The 16,147-nt window shown below is 38.4% G+C and overlaps 2 protein-coding genes across 2 annotated transcripts; one reads left to right on the top strand and one right to left on the bottom strand.

The window, feature by feature from the left end:
• The first annotated feature begins 471 nt into the window (after nt 1–471).
• LOC137943732 (uncharacterized) lies at nt 472–1,293 on the top strand. Its single transcript, XM_068789170.1, has one exon. It carries the CDS (start codon nt 472–474, stop codon nt 1,291–1,293), a length of 822 nt encoding a protein of 273 aa, XP_068645271.1.
• Nucleotides 1,294–15,367: 14,074 nt separating this feature from the next.
• Nucleotides 15,368–15,745, bottom strand: LOC137943733 (auxin-responsive protein SAUR62-like). The gene has a single exon (XM_068789171.1). It carries the CDS (start codon nt 15,743–15,745, stop codon nt 15,368–15,370), a length of 378 nt encoding a protein of 125 aa, XP_068645272.1.
• Between the last annotated feature and the right edge of the window lie 402 nt (nt 15,746–16,147).

A 16,147-nucleotide genomic window follows, 5' to 3' on the forward strand; every position in this document is an offset into this window, starting at 1 on the left:
AAACCAAAGGAGGTCCTTTCTCTTCCACGTTCTGATTTAAGTATTCTATTTTTTGAGTGTGTGCATTTGCCCATTGTGATGGTGTGTTTTCAGTATTTGTACTTAATAGATAAGCAAATTTAAAGTTGTGTACTTTAAATTCTACTCAATAATTGGTATCAGAGTGGGGCGGTCAGGGATCGTTCTTGGTGGAGCTATCTTGAGTCATGAATAGTTTGGTACTCTATAAGTTTGTTGGTCAAGCTTGTTCAGTATAGTCGAAGTCCTGTCGGTAGGATGGGTGACCTACAAGTAGTTGGAGGAATCAAGAAGCTCAACTATAAAAACTACAACACGTGGGCAACATGTATTGAGTCTTACGTACAAGGTCAGGACCTTTGGGAGGTTGGTGGTGGTGGTGAAGTTACACAACCGGCGGCAAAAGATGCCAATGGCATCTTGCGAAAGTAGAAAATTAAAGCAGGCAAAGCAATGTTTGCCTTAAAGACCACAATTGAAGAAGAAATGTTGGAGCACATCCAGGATGCCAAAACACCGAAGGAAGCATGGGACACTTTTGTTACACTCTTTTCAAAGAAAAATGATACAAGACTGCAACTTCTTGAGAATGAGCTGCTATCATTGGCACAACGGGACATGACGATTGCCCAGTACTTTCACAAGGTGAAGACGATATGCCGCGAAATTTCAGAGTTAGATCCAACAACTCCTATTGGGGAAACCAGGATAAAGAGAATAATTATCCATGGTTTGAGACCCGGATATCAAGGGTTTGTTGCCACTGTACAGGGATGGCCGACACAACCATCGCTTGTTGAGTTTGATAATTTGCTTGCTGGTCAGGAAGCGTTGGCTAAGCAAATGGAAGGAGTCTCGCTGAAGGAAGTGTTATACACCAACAAGAGCAGAGGCACTTTTAAGCGGTACACCGGTAGTGGATCTAAAAAGGATGGTGGTTTTTCTAGTAGTGGATCTAAAAAGGATGGTGACAAGGTGAAAAGTCACCAAGGAAAGGGAGGCTCTCGTCCAGGGGGAGCTTCGAAGAATCGCGTTAATAGTACAAAGTTCGTTGGCGAGTATTACAACTGCGGGAAGATGGGCCACATGGCGAAAGATTATTGGACCAAGAAAAAACATGTTGAAAGTAATACTGATACTCACACTTCTAAGGAGGAGAGCGAAGATGGTTGGGATGGTCAAGTGTCATGCACTGAGGAAGAAGAATTAGCTCTCACGATAACAATACCAGAACAAATTGACTACAAGAATGACTGGATCATAGATTCGGGCTAGTCAAATCATATGACCGGTGATAAAAAGAAGCTGCAAAACCTGTCTGAGTACAAGGGAGGTCATGTGGTGGTGACAATTGACAACTCAAGGTTACCGATAGCTCACATCAGTAAGATTATAATTACGCCTCGATATAATTTTAACTAGGTGCCACTTCAAGATGTTTATCATGTCCCAGGAATGAAGAAAAATTTGTTATCAGTGGGTCAACTAACATCATCAGGCCACTATGTCTTGTTCTGTTCCAGAGATGTGAAGGTGTATCATGATCTCAAAATTTCAGAAACACCGACAATGGACGGGCGACGATTGGAGTTAGTCTACGTAATGTTAGTAGAGTCTGCATATGTAGACAAGACAAGAAAAAATGAGACAACATATCTATGGCACATGCGGCTAGGTCATGTTAGCTATTCCAAGCTAAGTGTGATGATGAAGAAGTCGATGCTTAAGGGGCTTCCTCAACTAGACGTGCAAACAAACACGGTATGTGAGGGATGCCAATATGGTAAAGCACACCAATTACTATAAGAGGAGTCGAAGTTCAAAGCAAAGGAACCGTTAGAGTTAGTTCACTTTGATGTATTCGGGCCTATTAAGCAAACATCAATCAGTGGTATGCAGTACATGGTGACATTCATTGATGACTTCTCAAGGTACGTGTGGGTTTTCGTTATGAAAAAAAAGCCTGACACATTCCCAAAGTTTAAAGAGTTCAGAGAGTCAACTGAAGGAGAAGTAGGAAAGAAGATCCATTGCTTGCTCACAGACAACGGGGGAGAAGATAGCTCAAACAAGTTCTCTCAATACCTAAGGGAATGTCGAATACGTTATCAGTACACTGTGCCAACACGCCACAACAGAATGGTGTAGCGGAGAGAAAGAACTGACATCTTGCATAAATTGTCGGAGTATGCTACATGAAATGAATGTACCTGGAATGTTTTGGGCTGAAGCAATGAGGACTGCAACCTTTGTGATCAACAAACTTCCTCAACCAAGGTTAGGATTTGTTTCACCCTTTGAGAAATTGTGGAACATGAAACCTACAGTTAGCTACATTCGAGTATTTGGCTATGTATGTTAGGTATTTGTTCCTGATCAATTACGGAGCAAGTTTGACAAGAAAGCTATTAGATGTATCTTTGTGGGATTCGACAACGAGAGAAAGGGGTGGAAATGTTGCGATCCAATGAGTGAAAGATGCTACACTTCACGAGATGTGGTATTTGATGAAGCATCTTATTAGTATTCCTCAAAGAAGGAGGTGTTGCCAGACTCAAGAGAATTTGGAGACAAGCTACAACAAAAGATGGGGGATCATATTGTTCAACTCCAACCAAGTTCAGATGAATCAACAGATCCAAACGGCGATGATGTCGAACAAACAGTGACTCAGAATCCTTAGCAAACTGGCATGTATCAACAACCAAACGAAGAAGGTGGGCCTAGTAAAATGGAAGCATCAACTCCACAATCTCAACTCCGAAGCTCAACAAGAACACGAAGGCCAAATCCCAAATACACCAATGCAGTCATAGTTAAAGAAGCAACAGAACCTGAGACGTTCGAAGATGCATCGCAGAATTTTGAGTGGATGGCACTATGAAAGAAGAGATCAAGGCACTTAAGTAAAATCAGACTTGGGACCTAGTGCCAAAGCCAAAAGATGTGAAACCCATATCGTGTAAGTGGGTTTACAAGATAAAGCGTCATTCTGATGGGTCAATCGAGAGGTACAAGGCACGATTAGTAGCTCGCGGTTTCTCTCAACAGTACGGACTAGACTATGATGAAATGTTAAGTCTAGTGGCAAAACTAACAACCATACGAGTCCTACTTGCCCTTGCAGCCAACAAAGACTGGAATTTGTGGTAGATGGATGTGAAGAATGATTTTCTTCATGGAAAGCTGGATCGAGAAATCCACATGATCCAACCAATGGGTTTTCAGAGGCAAGATCCTCTTGAACATGTGTGTAAGCTGCGGAAAGCACTCTACGGATTGAAACAAGCACACAGGGCATGCTATGGTAAGATTACTGAATTTCTAACACAAATTGGTTATTCAGTAACACTTGTAGATTCCAACTTGTTTGTCAAAGCCAATGAAGGTATGCTAGCTATCGTGCTCGTGTATGTGGATGATTTAATCCTAACCGGTGATAATAAGACAGAAATTCTTCAGACGAAGGAGAATTTATCAGTACATTTCTAGATGAAAGAACTTGGACAACTTAGGCACTTTCTTGGTCTAGAGGTTGATGGCACACAAGAAGGAATATTTCTCTATCAATAGTATGCTAAAGATTTGTTGAAGAAGTTCAGAATGCTCGAATGCAAGCTGATTTTAACGTCGATGGAGCCAAATGCCAAAAATATGTGCACATGAAGGAAAAGATTTGGATGATGCGATGATGTATCGACAATTGGTAGGTAGTCTGATCTACTTAACCTTGACTCGACCTGATATTTCTTATGCAGTTGGTGTGATGAGTCGGTACATGCAAAATCCAAAGAAGCCTCATTTGGAAGCAGTTAGACGAATACTGAGATATGTGAAGAGTACAATTGACTATGGTCTTTTGTACAAGAAAGGTGAAGACTACAAGTTAGTTGGTTACTGTGATGCTGACTATGTAGGAGATCCACAACTGGGTATGTGTTTAAGCTTGACTTCAAAACAATTTCTTGGTGTAGCAAGAGATAGCCGATGGTATCATTGTCAACCATTGAAGCTGAGTATCGAGCAGCTGCACTGGCAGCTCAAGAGAGTACATGGTTGATACAATTGATGAATAATCTACATACACAATAGATTATGTAGTTCCGTTGTACTATGACAATCAGTCGGCAATTCGTTTGGCGGAGAATCCGGTCTTTCATGCAAGAAATAAGCATGTTGAAGTGCACTATCACTTTATCAGAGAAAAGGTTCTACAAGAAGAAATTGAGATGAGACTGATCAAGACGGATGATCGAGTTGCGGACTTGTTCACAAAAAAGTTTGAGTAGTTTGAAATGTTTCCTTGTCAGCTCGACACAGTGCAAATAGTGAGAGCTGGTGTAGAGGGGGAGTGTTGAAGATCAACCCCAGCCCATTAAAAAGCCCAACCTATTTGAGCCCAAGGTAAATAAAAGCCCAGTCTAAACCCAAGTCGATGGAAGCTTCTTAACAAATGTGGAAGGAAGATTGTTTTTGAAAGTCGTAGAAGAGTGTAGAAAAAGGTAGTGGAGAAAGGGCGAGTCTTTAAGATTTCAGGAGAGATGAGAAAAGAAGTAGGGCACCGTGTGGAGAAGAATGTTAAGGGGCACCGGTCAAAGGAGGGGCTTGGTTGATCAGTAGGCAGTCTTCCGACGAATCGATGAAGACGCCTGGTCGAACTGGAAGGGGCTTGGTCATGCAGTGGAAAGTCCGCCGGATAAGTGGATCTGGAAAGAACTGAAAGAGAACAAAGCAGGTAAACCAAAGGAGGTCCTTTCTCTTCCAAGTTCTGATTTAAGTATTCTGTTTTGTGAGTGTGTGCGTTTGCCCATTGTGATGATGTGATTTCAGTATTTGGACTGAATAGATAAGCAGATTAAAGTTGTGTACTTTAAATTGTAGATTGACTCAACGCACAAAACCCGCTCTGACACCTTGTTGATTTTTGGGAAAAAAGAAATACTTCACTGACTTGATTGTAAATTGTGTACAATGAGCTTCTATTTATAATAAAGAAAATAAGAAGAATCAGATTACAGTTAAACTGTTCATATCCCAGTTACACCCAAAGTAAAACACTACAAGAAGAGTCATAGAACAACAGAGCAACTAAACATACATAAAATACTAACATAGCTAAAACACCTTTAACTGAGATTCTTCTATGAGATATCTTTCCATGAGAGTCATCTTAGTCTCTACCATATTAATTCTGGCTCAGTGAGACTTATTGTTATGAGAGTCATGTAAGACTCTTCCATACTGGCTCATCTACATGCATCGTGTAATACTTCTACAACTCCAACGTGCTTCAAAGGTCATTGAAAGAGATCCTCTAGAGAGCACTAGTTCCGGATGAAAATCCAGAAGACGAGCACTATCCTGTCCTCTTCTTCTCGTAGACCTTTTCTCAACATGTTTTTGGATTTGTTTTTCGTGATTCAGGTTTAAGCACTGAAACATATGAGGCTAGTAACATTGGGATCATACTTGCTAAAATTTTCTCTTCTATGGCTGCCATCTTGTAGAACCACCCATTAATCTAGAAATTGATTGGATGACAAGGATAAAGTGACTCGGGATACTAAAATTTCAATGAGACTATGTGGGAGGAAAGCAATAAATAACTGCTAGGAGAAACATAAGGAAGATAAAACAGAAGCTAGAATAACTAAACATTTTAAAGAAAAAGAAAAAGGAAGGAGAAATATAGGAGTAAAGAATGGAGGAAGGCATTGTCTCTGTGGGAAGACCACCCCAACTCACAAAACATGCTCTGATGCCATGTTGAATATTTGGAAAGAGAAATAATTTACTGACTTGATTACATCAGAATAGAATGAGCCTTCATCTATAACTAATGAAACAAGTAAAATTATATTAGAAACAAACTACCCATGTCCCATTTATACCCAAAGTCAAACATGCGAAAAAAATGCTCAAAAGAATTAAACAACAGAACATCAATAGGATATTAACATAACTTAAACACCTTTCAATAAAACTCATTTGTGCGACCTCCAATTTTGAGACTCTTGTAAGACTCCACCATATTAATTTAGGCTCTATGAGACTTCTTGCTATGAGAGTCATGTAAGATTCTCCCATACAACTTCTTCAACACATAATATTGATACAAGAGTACATAACCAAGCTCAACATGAAGGCTCCATTTACATGGATGGGGTGGAAATCATATTTAATTATCCCGATCAAAATTATGACGGGGATCCTAAGTGTGTGAGGATAAAATGTCAATTTTGTCGCATATAGAGTGGGAGTTTAGTGGCACTAGAGAATTGAAGATGGCATAACCCAAATACAAGAGATTATTTGGGTTGTATTGTCTAATTGCGAAGAGATAAAAAAAAAATCTATTGTAAGCAATTTACCTCAATCCATGAACTTATACATATGTCGAGGGTTTAATACATAATACTTATTTATCGTTACAACACATATGATGTCTAATGAACATAGAGAGTTTTCTTCTCACGAGGGAGTGACAGACGTTGATAGAGAACACAAGGCACTATTTCTCGAATGGTTGAAAATGTAGGCTAGTTATATACTAATCCTTGTGTAATAAAAATAAATGATAGCATTCTTGTCTATGATCGTTGTGATTGTAGCTGATTATATTTGTTTTTCCAATGCAGCTCAAGACATTAGTATAGCAATGATGTCTTGATAGACATAGCGATATTTATACCCTTGGTTTTGGCACCATCAAGCATCACAGTTACTCAAGTTGCATAATAAATGAAGTGTGAATCAAAACTATGAAGCTAGAAGCATGCCGAAGAACTCTAAAAAGCAATGTTGTAGTCAAGAGTACTATGAAGATAATGATCTTGACTATGATGGGATGGTGACTAAGATAATAGAGTTGTGGTATTTGCTCAAAAATCTTGTGTATGTGCTCAAATGTAAATGGTTTGATGTACGTGTAACTGAAGACATGACACCAAGATGGATGAGTGGTTCACAAGCATCAACATGTCTCCCACGTGGTGCAACGATGACCCTTTATCATTGGTATGGTTGTCACATTAGTAGTTGTACCACATGGTACTCACATGGTAATAGCATCAACGTGTCTCCCACGTGATTTACCAGATTCAATATTGGTTTTACGTGGTAGTTTTTCTCTTCCTTGAAAAAAAAGGTGAGTCCAAGTTAAGTTGTACCCATAATCTGCAATGGTGGGCTAGAAATGGTAAATCATTGGCGGTGTGCTTAATGTGCTCCGGTGACATTAATTTTGCTTGGGTACTTATATAAACTCACTGCATCTGTGTCTGTCATGATCCAGCTTATTCTCTACAAGTATTAAGCATGGAACTAATTTGCTTAGCTGACATCTCCAGTGAGGAAGTACCTAGACTAATTAGGGTTACCGGACTACGACATCCATGTGCCATTAATGTAAATGTGAGTGAAAGAAGCCAAAAGTGGCTCATCTTTCAGGTCTTCTGTTGTTACCATGGCCGGGCAATATCGCGTTGTTCAAATTTCCTTAAGAAATTATAACAAAACAAAATCAAACTGTCGTTATTCAACACAGAATTGGAAAGAACGAAGAAATCTTCTGTAACATGGTCAAAATTGTAGTATTTACAGTTGTCAAAGAAGAGAGAGTACATTGGAGGGTATAAATCAGTTCAACAACCGTATACAGGTTCTTTATAGAGCAACCCCCAATGGATGATTGAAGGTGTGGAGGAGCGAGCAGCAGTGATGGAAGTGAGCACCACCTTTTCCACATCTCTGTTTGGACGCCTCTGCATCAACAAAAGCACGTATTCCATGAAATCTGCAGTACATGGGAGCATGATTGGCCCATCTCCTGGCAATCCGAATTCCTCTTCTTAGACTTCCAGCAATGCATTCAAAAGAGTATTGCTGAGGTATGCCAATGGAACCATGAACCGTTCACCATCTGTAGTGTAGGCAGCAAAATGACCCTTGTCGGCTATTGGCTTCATAGACGCCTTCTGCCTATTTCTGGCCAAATGAACGATCTTCTTTGGGCTCAACATACTGAATAGTTGCGTGAGGAAGGAGAAAGCAAGATGAACTTCAGAGTACGCTGTGGTGATGACTTGAAAGCAGTCGAGGCAATGTACATATATAGTCCCTAAGAGACACAGAATTCATTCAGCTGTAACTTTCCTCATGTCGACTCATTTAGGAGACACATCCATGTGCTGGTAAGTCCCTTAGTGGATTGATGACAGTTGGGTAAGTCTACCAGATTATGGAAACGTTGGGCATAGCTCTAGAAAACAGTTTGGGCATATCCATGTGCTGGTAGGGTAGCAGGCATTCATGCTTCTGTCCCCTTAGATTTCAGAGTGTCTAGTGAAAGTAATGAAAAAGAAAGGTAGAGAGGTATTTGAGACATGAAGACTAAAGACAGATATTAAAAATGAACTTCTGTGTGTATCAAAATTGTGTCGATCATGTACAACTGACGATAAAAAAATTACATCCCTGGTCATTCTTTTAGTAACTGTGGAGAGGTATTTGATGAGCGCGGTGCTCTGACTGATGTAAGGATGATATTGAGCACATACTACTGAAAATTGTCAACAGTAAAGCCTTCTCTGTGTCTTTGGATGGACGCCTTCTAATAAATGAGAGGACATAATCCAGGAAGTCCGAGTTGCATGGCACAGTGATGCGCCCAATTCCTGACAGACCAAATTCATCTTCAGCCACTTTCAGCAACTCTTGGAAGATCGCATTGTTGAGATATGCCAATGGAACCTCCAAGCGGTTTTGATCTGCAGTGTCCACCACAAAATGACCTTTTCCTGAGATTGCCCTCTCACCATTCCTCGCCTTTGATACAAAACGCTTGGGACTAAACATGGCTGCTGATGAGGGATTTTGGTTGCTGGATGGAGGGGAAAGCTGAAGGCTGATCTTGGATAGCAAGAGGCCAGTGGTTGTGCTGATTCCCGATGCACTCGAAGACTTTTATACATGGAAAGGAAAGTGGTGAGTATCAATTCTGTAATTTTCCTATGTTGGGCGGTTGAGAATGCACAACCATGTGCTGGTAGGGTACAGTATGCCGTACCCAGTGAGAGTGCTGAAAACAGAGGTAGCAGGCTCTCATGCTTCTGTCCCCTTAGATTTCAGAGTGTCTAGTGAAAGTAATGGAAGAGAAAGCAAGATTTTGACTGGCTACGGCATGCCATAACAGTGATTGTAAGAATTCCACACGATAAGCTGGGTCCAGTAAAATGTGGATGTTGTTGAAGCCATGATTGTAGGGCAGCCAACCAGGCAATAAGGAAGAGAATAAGCAACTCACATGATGGATGGGTCCATAACAACAAGATGTATTTGAATGCATGTTTTGTATTGGTCGGCACAGATTTAGCGATGTCCATCGATAAACTTGTCATGATCCTGAAACATGATATGTAGATGACTTTGAAGCAGACTAACCAAAATTAGAATCCCAAGCCCCCACCCGAATTTTCTTTCGAGGTTGTCATGCAGAGGGATATATCACACTGATGGAATACTCTAAAATGTAAGGAATATATAATATAAATCATACTATATATTATTCTTGTAACTTCTCAAACAAATGGAGACAAGACTTTGATTGGGGACTCAACATCGTCACATTAAAATACGGGTTCAATCGCCAGAATAAAAATGGCCTTTCAAGATGCATACCCTTGGAATTGGTAAATTAACAAAACGTTGAAGTGATCGGTTTGGTAGTAGTTCTTGGAAGATTGCGTTATTGACACAAGTCATTGGAACCATACAACGCTTTTTGTTAGCGGCATAGACCTCAAATTGACTATTGTCACCTTTTGATCTTTTAGCTGCACTTGAGTTTGTATCTTGAACACTCGTATGTTACTAGATTTTGTTCTGCCCCCACAAAATTGATTCTTTTGCCCATTCCTAGTCTTTTCAAACTAACCATATGGGACTCAACATCACTAATGCTGGGTAATTTGCGCGTTGCTTTGAGATGAATGGACAAGGCTTAATCACTCCATGATGTGTTCATTAAAGGTATACAATATCTTGCTTGGGTTATCTTTCAAGTTTTGTGTTTTTGTTACTAGGTCGTGTATCTTACACATAGTTAACTTGTTAAATAAGGTCACTTTGGATTTATGACCATTGCATACTCTCCAACTTCCGATTAAAGTTGATTTTCTCTGGTATTTCTTCAATTTTGATCTTGTATTTTCATCACTTCAAAGCAATGCTTAGACCCACTACCTAAAAAGTATAGGAGTGTGCCCAATAACCATCTCGAGTCAAGTCTTTTATTCTTTACCGGAGAGGTGATTTGCGTTTGAACTACCCTTAAAAAGTGTGTAATCTCTTTGTTGTGACCTAAAGTTGGGCCGTTTTTCCGCCTTAAAATTTGATCGGAGTGTGTTTCACACTACGACTGTTTTAGCTGGTATTTGGAGCTCTTGCGTGCGGCTAGAGTGATTTTCTTCTTCCATATAGTGTTTTTTCCTTGCAAAGTGTCTATGTCATTTTTATCCCCAACTTAAAGAGGAGAAGAAGAACAACAAACACAAGAAAGAGGTACTTTATACCACATGTTGTGGTAATTTTTATGTGACCAAAATATTCATGAAAAGGGGAGAGTAAAAGAGGAAGAATTTTGCATCTATGAAAATTATTTTCAGCAAAATAAGATTGAAGACCAAAAATCTATTTTCATGCAGGCTGAAGTTATGAATTGGAGATGGAGGGGGAGTGTAGAAGAGTCGGTAAGAACGAGTCTCACATGACTCACACAACAAGAAGTCTCATAGAGCCAGAATTATTATGGTGGAGTCTTATAGGAGTCTCACAAGAGGAGATCTCACAGAAGAGTCTGAGTTAAAAGTGTTTTAGTTCAATTAGTCTTTATTTATGTTCATTTGTTCAACTGTTGTAGCCCTTATCCTTTAGAGTTTATTATTGGGTATAAGAGGGAGAAGGGTAGTTTAAATGTAATTGAGTTCTACTTGTTTCATCTATTATAAATAGCGGCACATTGTACTCAAATTACAACAAATTAGTGAAGTATTTATTTTTTTTTTAGAAAGTCAACAGCTCCATATACCAATAAAAATGGCCATAGTCTAAAACGCGCTCTGATCAATTTTAAAGGTGGAAAAATGGCCCAAATTAGGGAACAACAAAGAGACTGTTGAGTTTTTACGGGCAGGTCAAACACAAATCACTTCTTGGGTGAAGAATTAAAAGACTTAACGAGTGTTGGATATTGCGCACACTCCTATATTTTTGATGTAGCAGGGATAGGTATTGCTCGAAAGTTAGAAAAAGACTAGAAAAGAAAACTGAAGAAATACTAGAGCAAAACAACTTTAAACAAAATGAAGCTTCTATGCAACACTCATACTTCAAAAAGGACCTAGAATGTGAACTTTAAAAGTACTTGGGGAGAATGTAATGGTAGAAATAAAATAACTAAAAATTTTCTACAAAGTATGACTTTTGTTGGGTGACCTCAATTTTTTGAACATGACAATGAGGAAGAAACACAATCAAGTAACCAAAATAAACAAAAAAAATTAAAAACAAAATCAAAGCAGGACACCGATACTTTCATCGAGCACATCCTGGAATGATTAAGATTGACCAAAAACATTTGATTACAAGAAATTGTTTTCTAAAAAATTAAGAGACTAGGAGGAAAGGAAACTTAATTCGCGTTAATGCATGGAGGGTCAATAGGAGAGAAAATAGGAAAAAGAGTGACTTCCGGTAGAACTAACCTTTAATACTTATGATATTGATGTCTCAAGTAACATAGCGCATAATTACAAACAGTTTGTTACTAAAGAAACTAGGCTCAAAGATCTTTAGTTTGATACCTAAATTGACATCGAAATCTTCAATCTTTATTTATTATGACCACTCGATATTCTTAATTATGCCGCATGACCCTTACTGACTCCAACGAGCATATCACCTTACATATAGATCTGACTGAAATCAAAGTTATTCCTTCGTTATCTAGACTTTAGTACCTTTCATTCAAGAATAATTTTCCTTCAATGAAATATTCTACTTTTGAATGAATGAATCTTATAGATTTAAAACTCGGCAATTTTATCAAACTGAATGCTCTTTCTTTGGCGATAATGACCTTTGACTCTTCCAATATTGATATCTCTCTTCAGAAAATTAGGATTCAGAATTGGCTTGATAGGTTACAAAATAGACTTAAAAATACTTTTTTTGACATATAACTCACTATTTGAAGTCTAACTCTTGATGGCATAAAATGCCTCAAAAATTGAAGATTTTTTACTATTGCATGTATCGCTCTCTCGATATCTAATCATTTTTGTTTCAAATATCGATTCGCTTTGTCGAAAAATATGATTGCCAAAATTAGATTTGATTTGGAAAGTAGACTAACAAATATCTTCAATGATATATAATTTGATATAAGTAAAATTCACTATGGAAGAGAAGACTCCAAACAAACAAGTTGTACTCGAATTGGGAAGAAAGAAAAAGGTAGAATATGAATCTAAACTGCTAGAGACAATAAACCGGAAAGGAAAAGGATTACGTTATCTTTTGGGTAGATCGAGTCAACACACAAATCCCGCTCAGACACCTTGTTGATTTTTGGGAAAAGAGAAATACTTCACTGACTTGATTGTAAATTGTGTACGATGAGCTTCTATTTATAATAAAGAAAATAAGAAGAATCAGATTACAGTTAAACTGTCCATGTCCCAGTTACACCCAAAGTCAAAAACCAAAAGATTAGTCATAGAACAACGGAGCAACTAAACATACATAAAATACTAACATAGCTAAAACATCTTTAACTGAGATTCTTCTGTGAGATATCTTTCCATGGGAGTCATCTTAGTCTCCACCATATTAATTCTGGCTCAGTGAGACTTATTGTTATGAGAGTCATGTAAGACTCTTCCATACTGGCTCTTCTACATGCATCGTTTAATACTTCTACAACTCCAGCGTGCTTCAAAGGTCATTAAAAGAGATCCTCCAGAAAGCACTGGTTCCGAATGAAAATCCAGAAGACGAGCACTATCCTATCCTCTTCTTCTCGTAGACCTTTTCTCAACATGTTTTTTGATTTGTTTTTCGTGATTCAGGTTTAAGCACTGAAACATATGAGGCTAGTAACATTGGGATCAAACATGCTAAAATTTTCTCTTCTATGGCTGCCATCTTGTAGAACCACCCATTAATCTAGAAATAGATTGGATGACAAGGATAAAGTGACTCGGGATACTAAAATTTCAATGAGACTATGTGGGTGGAAAGCGATAAATAACTGCTAGCAGAAACATAAGGAAGATAAAACAGAAGGTAGAATAACTAAACATTTTAGGGAAAAAGAAAAAGGAAGGAGAAATATCGGAGTACAGAATGGAGGAAGGCATTTTCTCTGTGGGAAGACCACCCCAACTCACAAAACATGCTCTGATGCCATGTTGAATATTTGGAAAGAGAAATAATTTATTGACTTGATTACATCAGAATAGAGTGAGGCTTCATCTATAACTAAAGAAACAAGTAAAATTATATTAGAAACAAACTACCCATGTCCCATTTATACCCAAAGTCAAACATGCGAAAAAAAAATGCTCAAAAGAATTAAATAACAGAACATCAATAGGATAATAACATAACTTAAACACCTTTCAATAAAACTCATTTGTGCGACCTCCAATTTTGAGACTCTTGTAAGACTCCACTATATTAATTTAGGCTCTATGAGACTTCTTGCTATGAGAGTCATGTAAGATTCTCCCATACAACTTCTTCAACACATAATATTGATACAAGAGTACATAACCAAGCTCAACATGAAGGCTCCATTTACATGGAAGGGGTGGAAATCATATTTAATTATCCCGATCGAAATTATGACGGGGATCCTAAGTGTGTGAGGATAAAATGTCAGTTTTGTCACATATAGAGTGGGAGTTTAGTGGCAGTAGAGAATTGAAGATGGCATAACCCAAATACAAGAGATTATTTGGGTTGTATTGTCTAATTGAGAAGAGATAAAAAAAAAAATCTATTGTAAGCAATTTACCTCAATCCATGAACTTATACATATGTCGAGGGTTTAATACATAATGTGTATTTATCGTTACAACACATGTGATGACTAATGAACATAGAGAGTTTTCTTCTCACAAGGGAGTGACAGACGTTGATAGAGAACACAAAGCACTATTTCTCGAATGGTTGAAAATGTAGGCTAGTTATATACTAATCCTAGTGTAATAAAAATAAATGATAGCATTCTTGTCTATGATCATTGTGATTGTAGCCGATTATATTTGTTTTTCCAATGCACCTCAAGACATTAGTATAGCAATGATGTCTTGATAGACATTGCGATATTTATACCCTCGGTTTTGGCACCATCAAGCATCATAGTTACTCAAGTTGCATAATAAATGAAGTGTGAATCAATACTATGAAGCTAGAAGCATGCCGAAGAACTCTAAAAAGCAATGTTGTAGTCAAGAGTACTATGAAGATAATGATCTGGACTATGATGGGATGGTGACTAAGATAATAGAGTTGTGGTATTTGCTCAAAAATCTTGTGTATGTGCACAAAAGTAAATGGTTTGATGTACGTGTAACTGAAGACATGACACCAAGATGGATGAGTGGTTCACTAGCATCAATATGTCTCCCACGTGGTGCAACGATGACCCTTTAGCTTTGGAATGGTTGTCACATTAGTGGTTGTACCACATGGTACTCACATGGTAATAGCATCAACGTGTCTCCCACGTGATTGACCAGATTCAATATTGGTTTTACGTGGTAGTTTTTCTCTTTTGAGAAAAAAAAATGTGAGTCCAAGTTATGTTGTACCCATAATCTGCAATAGTGGGCTTGAAATGGTAAATCATTGGCGGTGTGCTTAATGCTCTCCGGTGACATTAATTTTGTTTGAGTACTTATATAAACTCACTGCATCTGTGTCTGTCATTATCTAGCTTATTCTCTACAAGTATTAAGCATGGAACTAATTTGCTTAGCTGACATCTCCAGTGAGGAAGTACCTAGACTAATTAGGGTTACCGGACTACGACATCCATGTGCCATTAATGTAAATGTGAGTGAAAGAAGCCAAAAGTGGCTCATCTTTCAGGTCTTCTGTTGTTACCATGGCCGGGCAATATCGCGTTGTTCAAATTTCCTTAAGAAATTATAAAAAAACAAAATCAAACTGTCGTTATTCAACACAAAATTGGAAAGAATGAAGAAATCTTCTATAACATGTCAAAATTGTTGCATTTACGGTTGTCAAAAAAGAGAGAGTACATTGGAGGGTATAAATCAGTTCAACAACCGTATACAGGTTCTTTATGGAGCAACCCCCAAAGGATGACTGAAGGTGTGGAGGAGCGAGCAGCAGTGATGGAAGTGAGAACCGCTTTTTCCACATCTCTGTTTGGACGCCTCTGCATCAACAAAAGCACGTATTCCATGAAATCTGCAGTGCATGGGAGCGTGATTGGCCCATCTCCTGGCAATCCGAATTCGTCTTCTGAGACTTCCAGCAATGCATTCAAAAGAGTATTGCTGAGGTATGCCAATGGAACCATGAACCGTTCACCATCTGTAGTGTAGGCAGCAAAATGACCCTTGTCGGCTTTTGGCTTGATAGACCCCTTCTGCCTATTTCTGGCCAAATGAACGATCTTCTTTGGGCTCAACATACTGAATAGTTGCGTGAGAAAGGAGAAAGCAAGATGAACTTCAGAGTACGCTGTGGTGATTTTCTTCTTCCATATAGTGTTTTTTCCTTGCAAAGAGTCTATGTCATTTTTATCCCCAACTTAAAGAGGAGAAGAAGAACAACAAACACAAGAAATAGGTACTTTATTCCACATGTTGTGGTAATTTTTATGTGACAAGAATATTCATGAAAAGGGGAGAATAAAAGAGGAAGAATTTTGCATATATGAAAATTATTTCCAGCAAAAGAAGATTGAAGACCAAAAATCTATTTTCCTGCAGGCTGACGTTATGAATTCCAGATCGAGGGGGAGTGTCGAAGAGTAGGTAAGAACGAGGCTCACATGACTCACACAACAAGAAGTCTCATAGAGCCAGAATTA

This window comes from Aristolochia californica, unplaced genomic scaffold (assembly GCF_029961685.1).
Source record: "Aristolochia californica isolate CCGP_79_NKW_82.1479 unplaced genomic scaffold, dmAriCali1.0.hap1 SCAF_11, whole genome shotgun sequence".
NCBI lineage: Eukaryota > Viridiplantae > Streptophyta > Magnoliopsida > Piperales > Aristolochiaceae > Aristolochia > Aristolochia californica.

Coding starts and splice junctions, on each gene's coding strand:
- LOC137943732 (XM_068789170.1), top strand. CDS start 472: ATGTTTGCCTTAAAGACCACAATTGAAGAAGAAATGTTGGAGCACATC.
- LOC137943733 (XM_068789171.1), bottom strand. CDS start 15,745: ATGTTGAGCCCAAAGAAGATCGTTCATTTGGCCAGAAATAGGCAGAAG.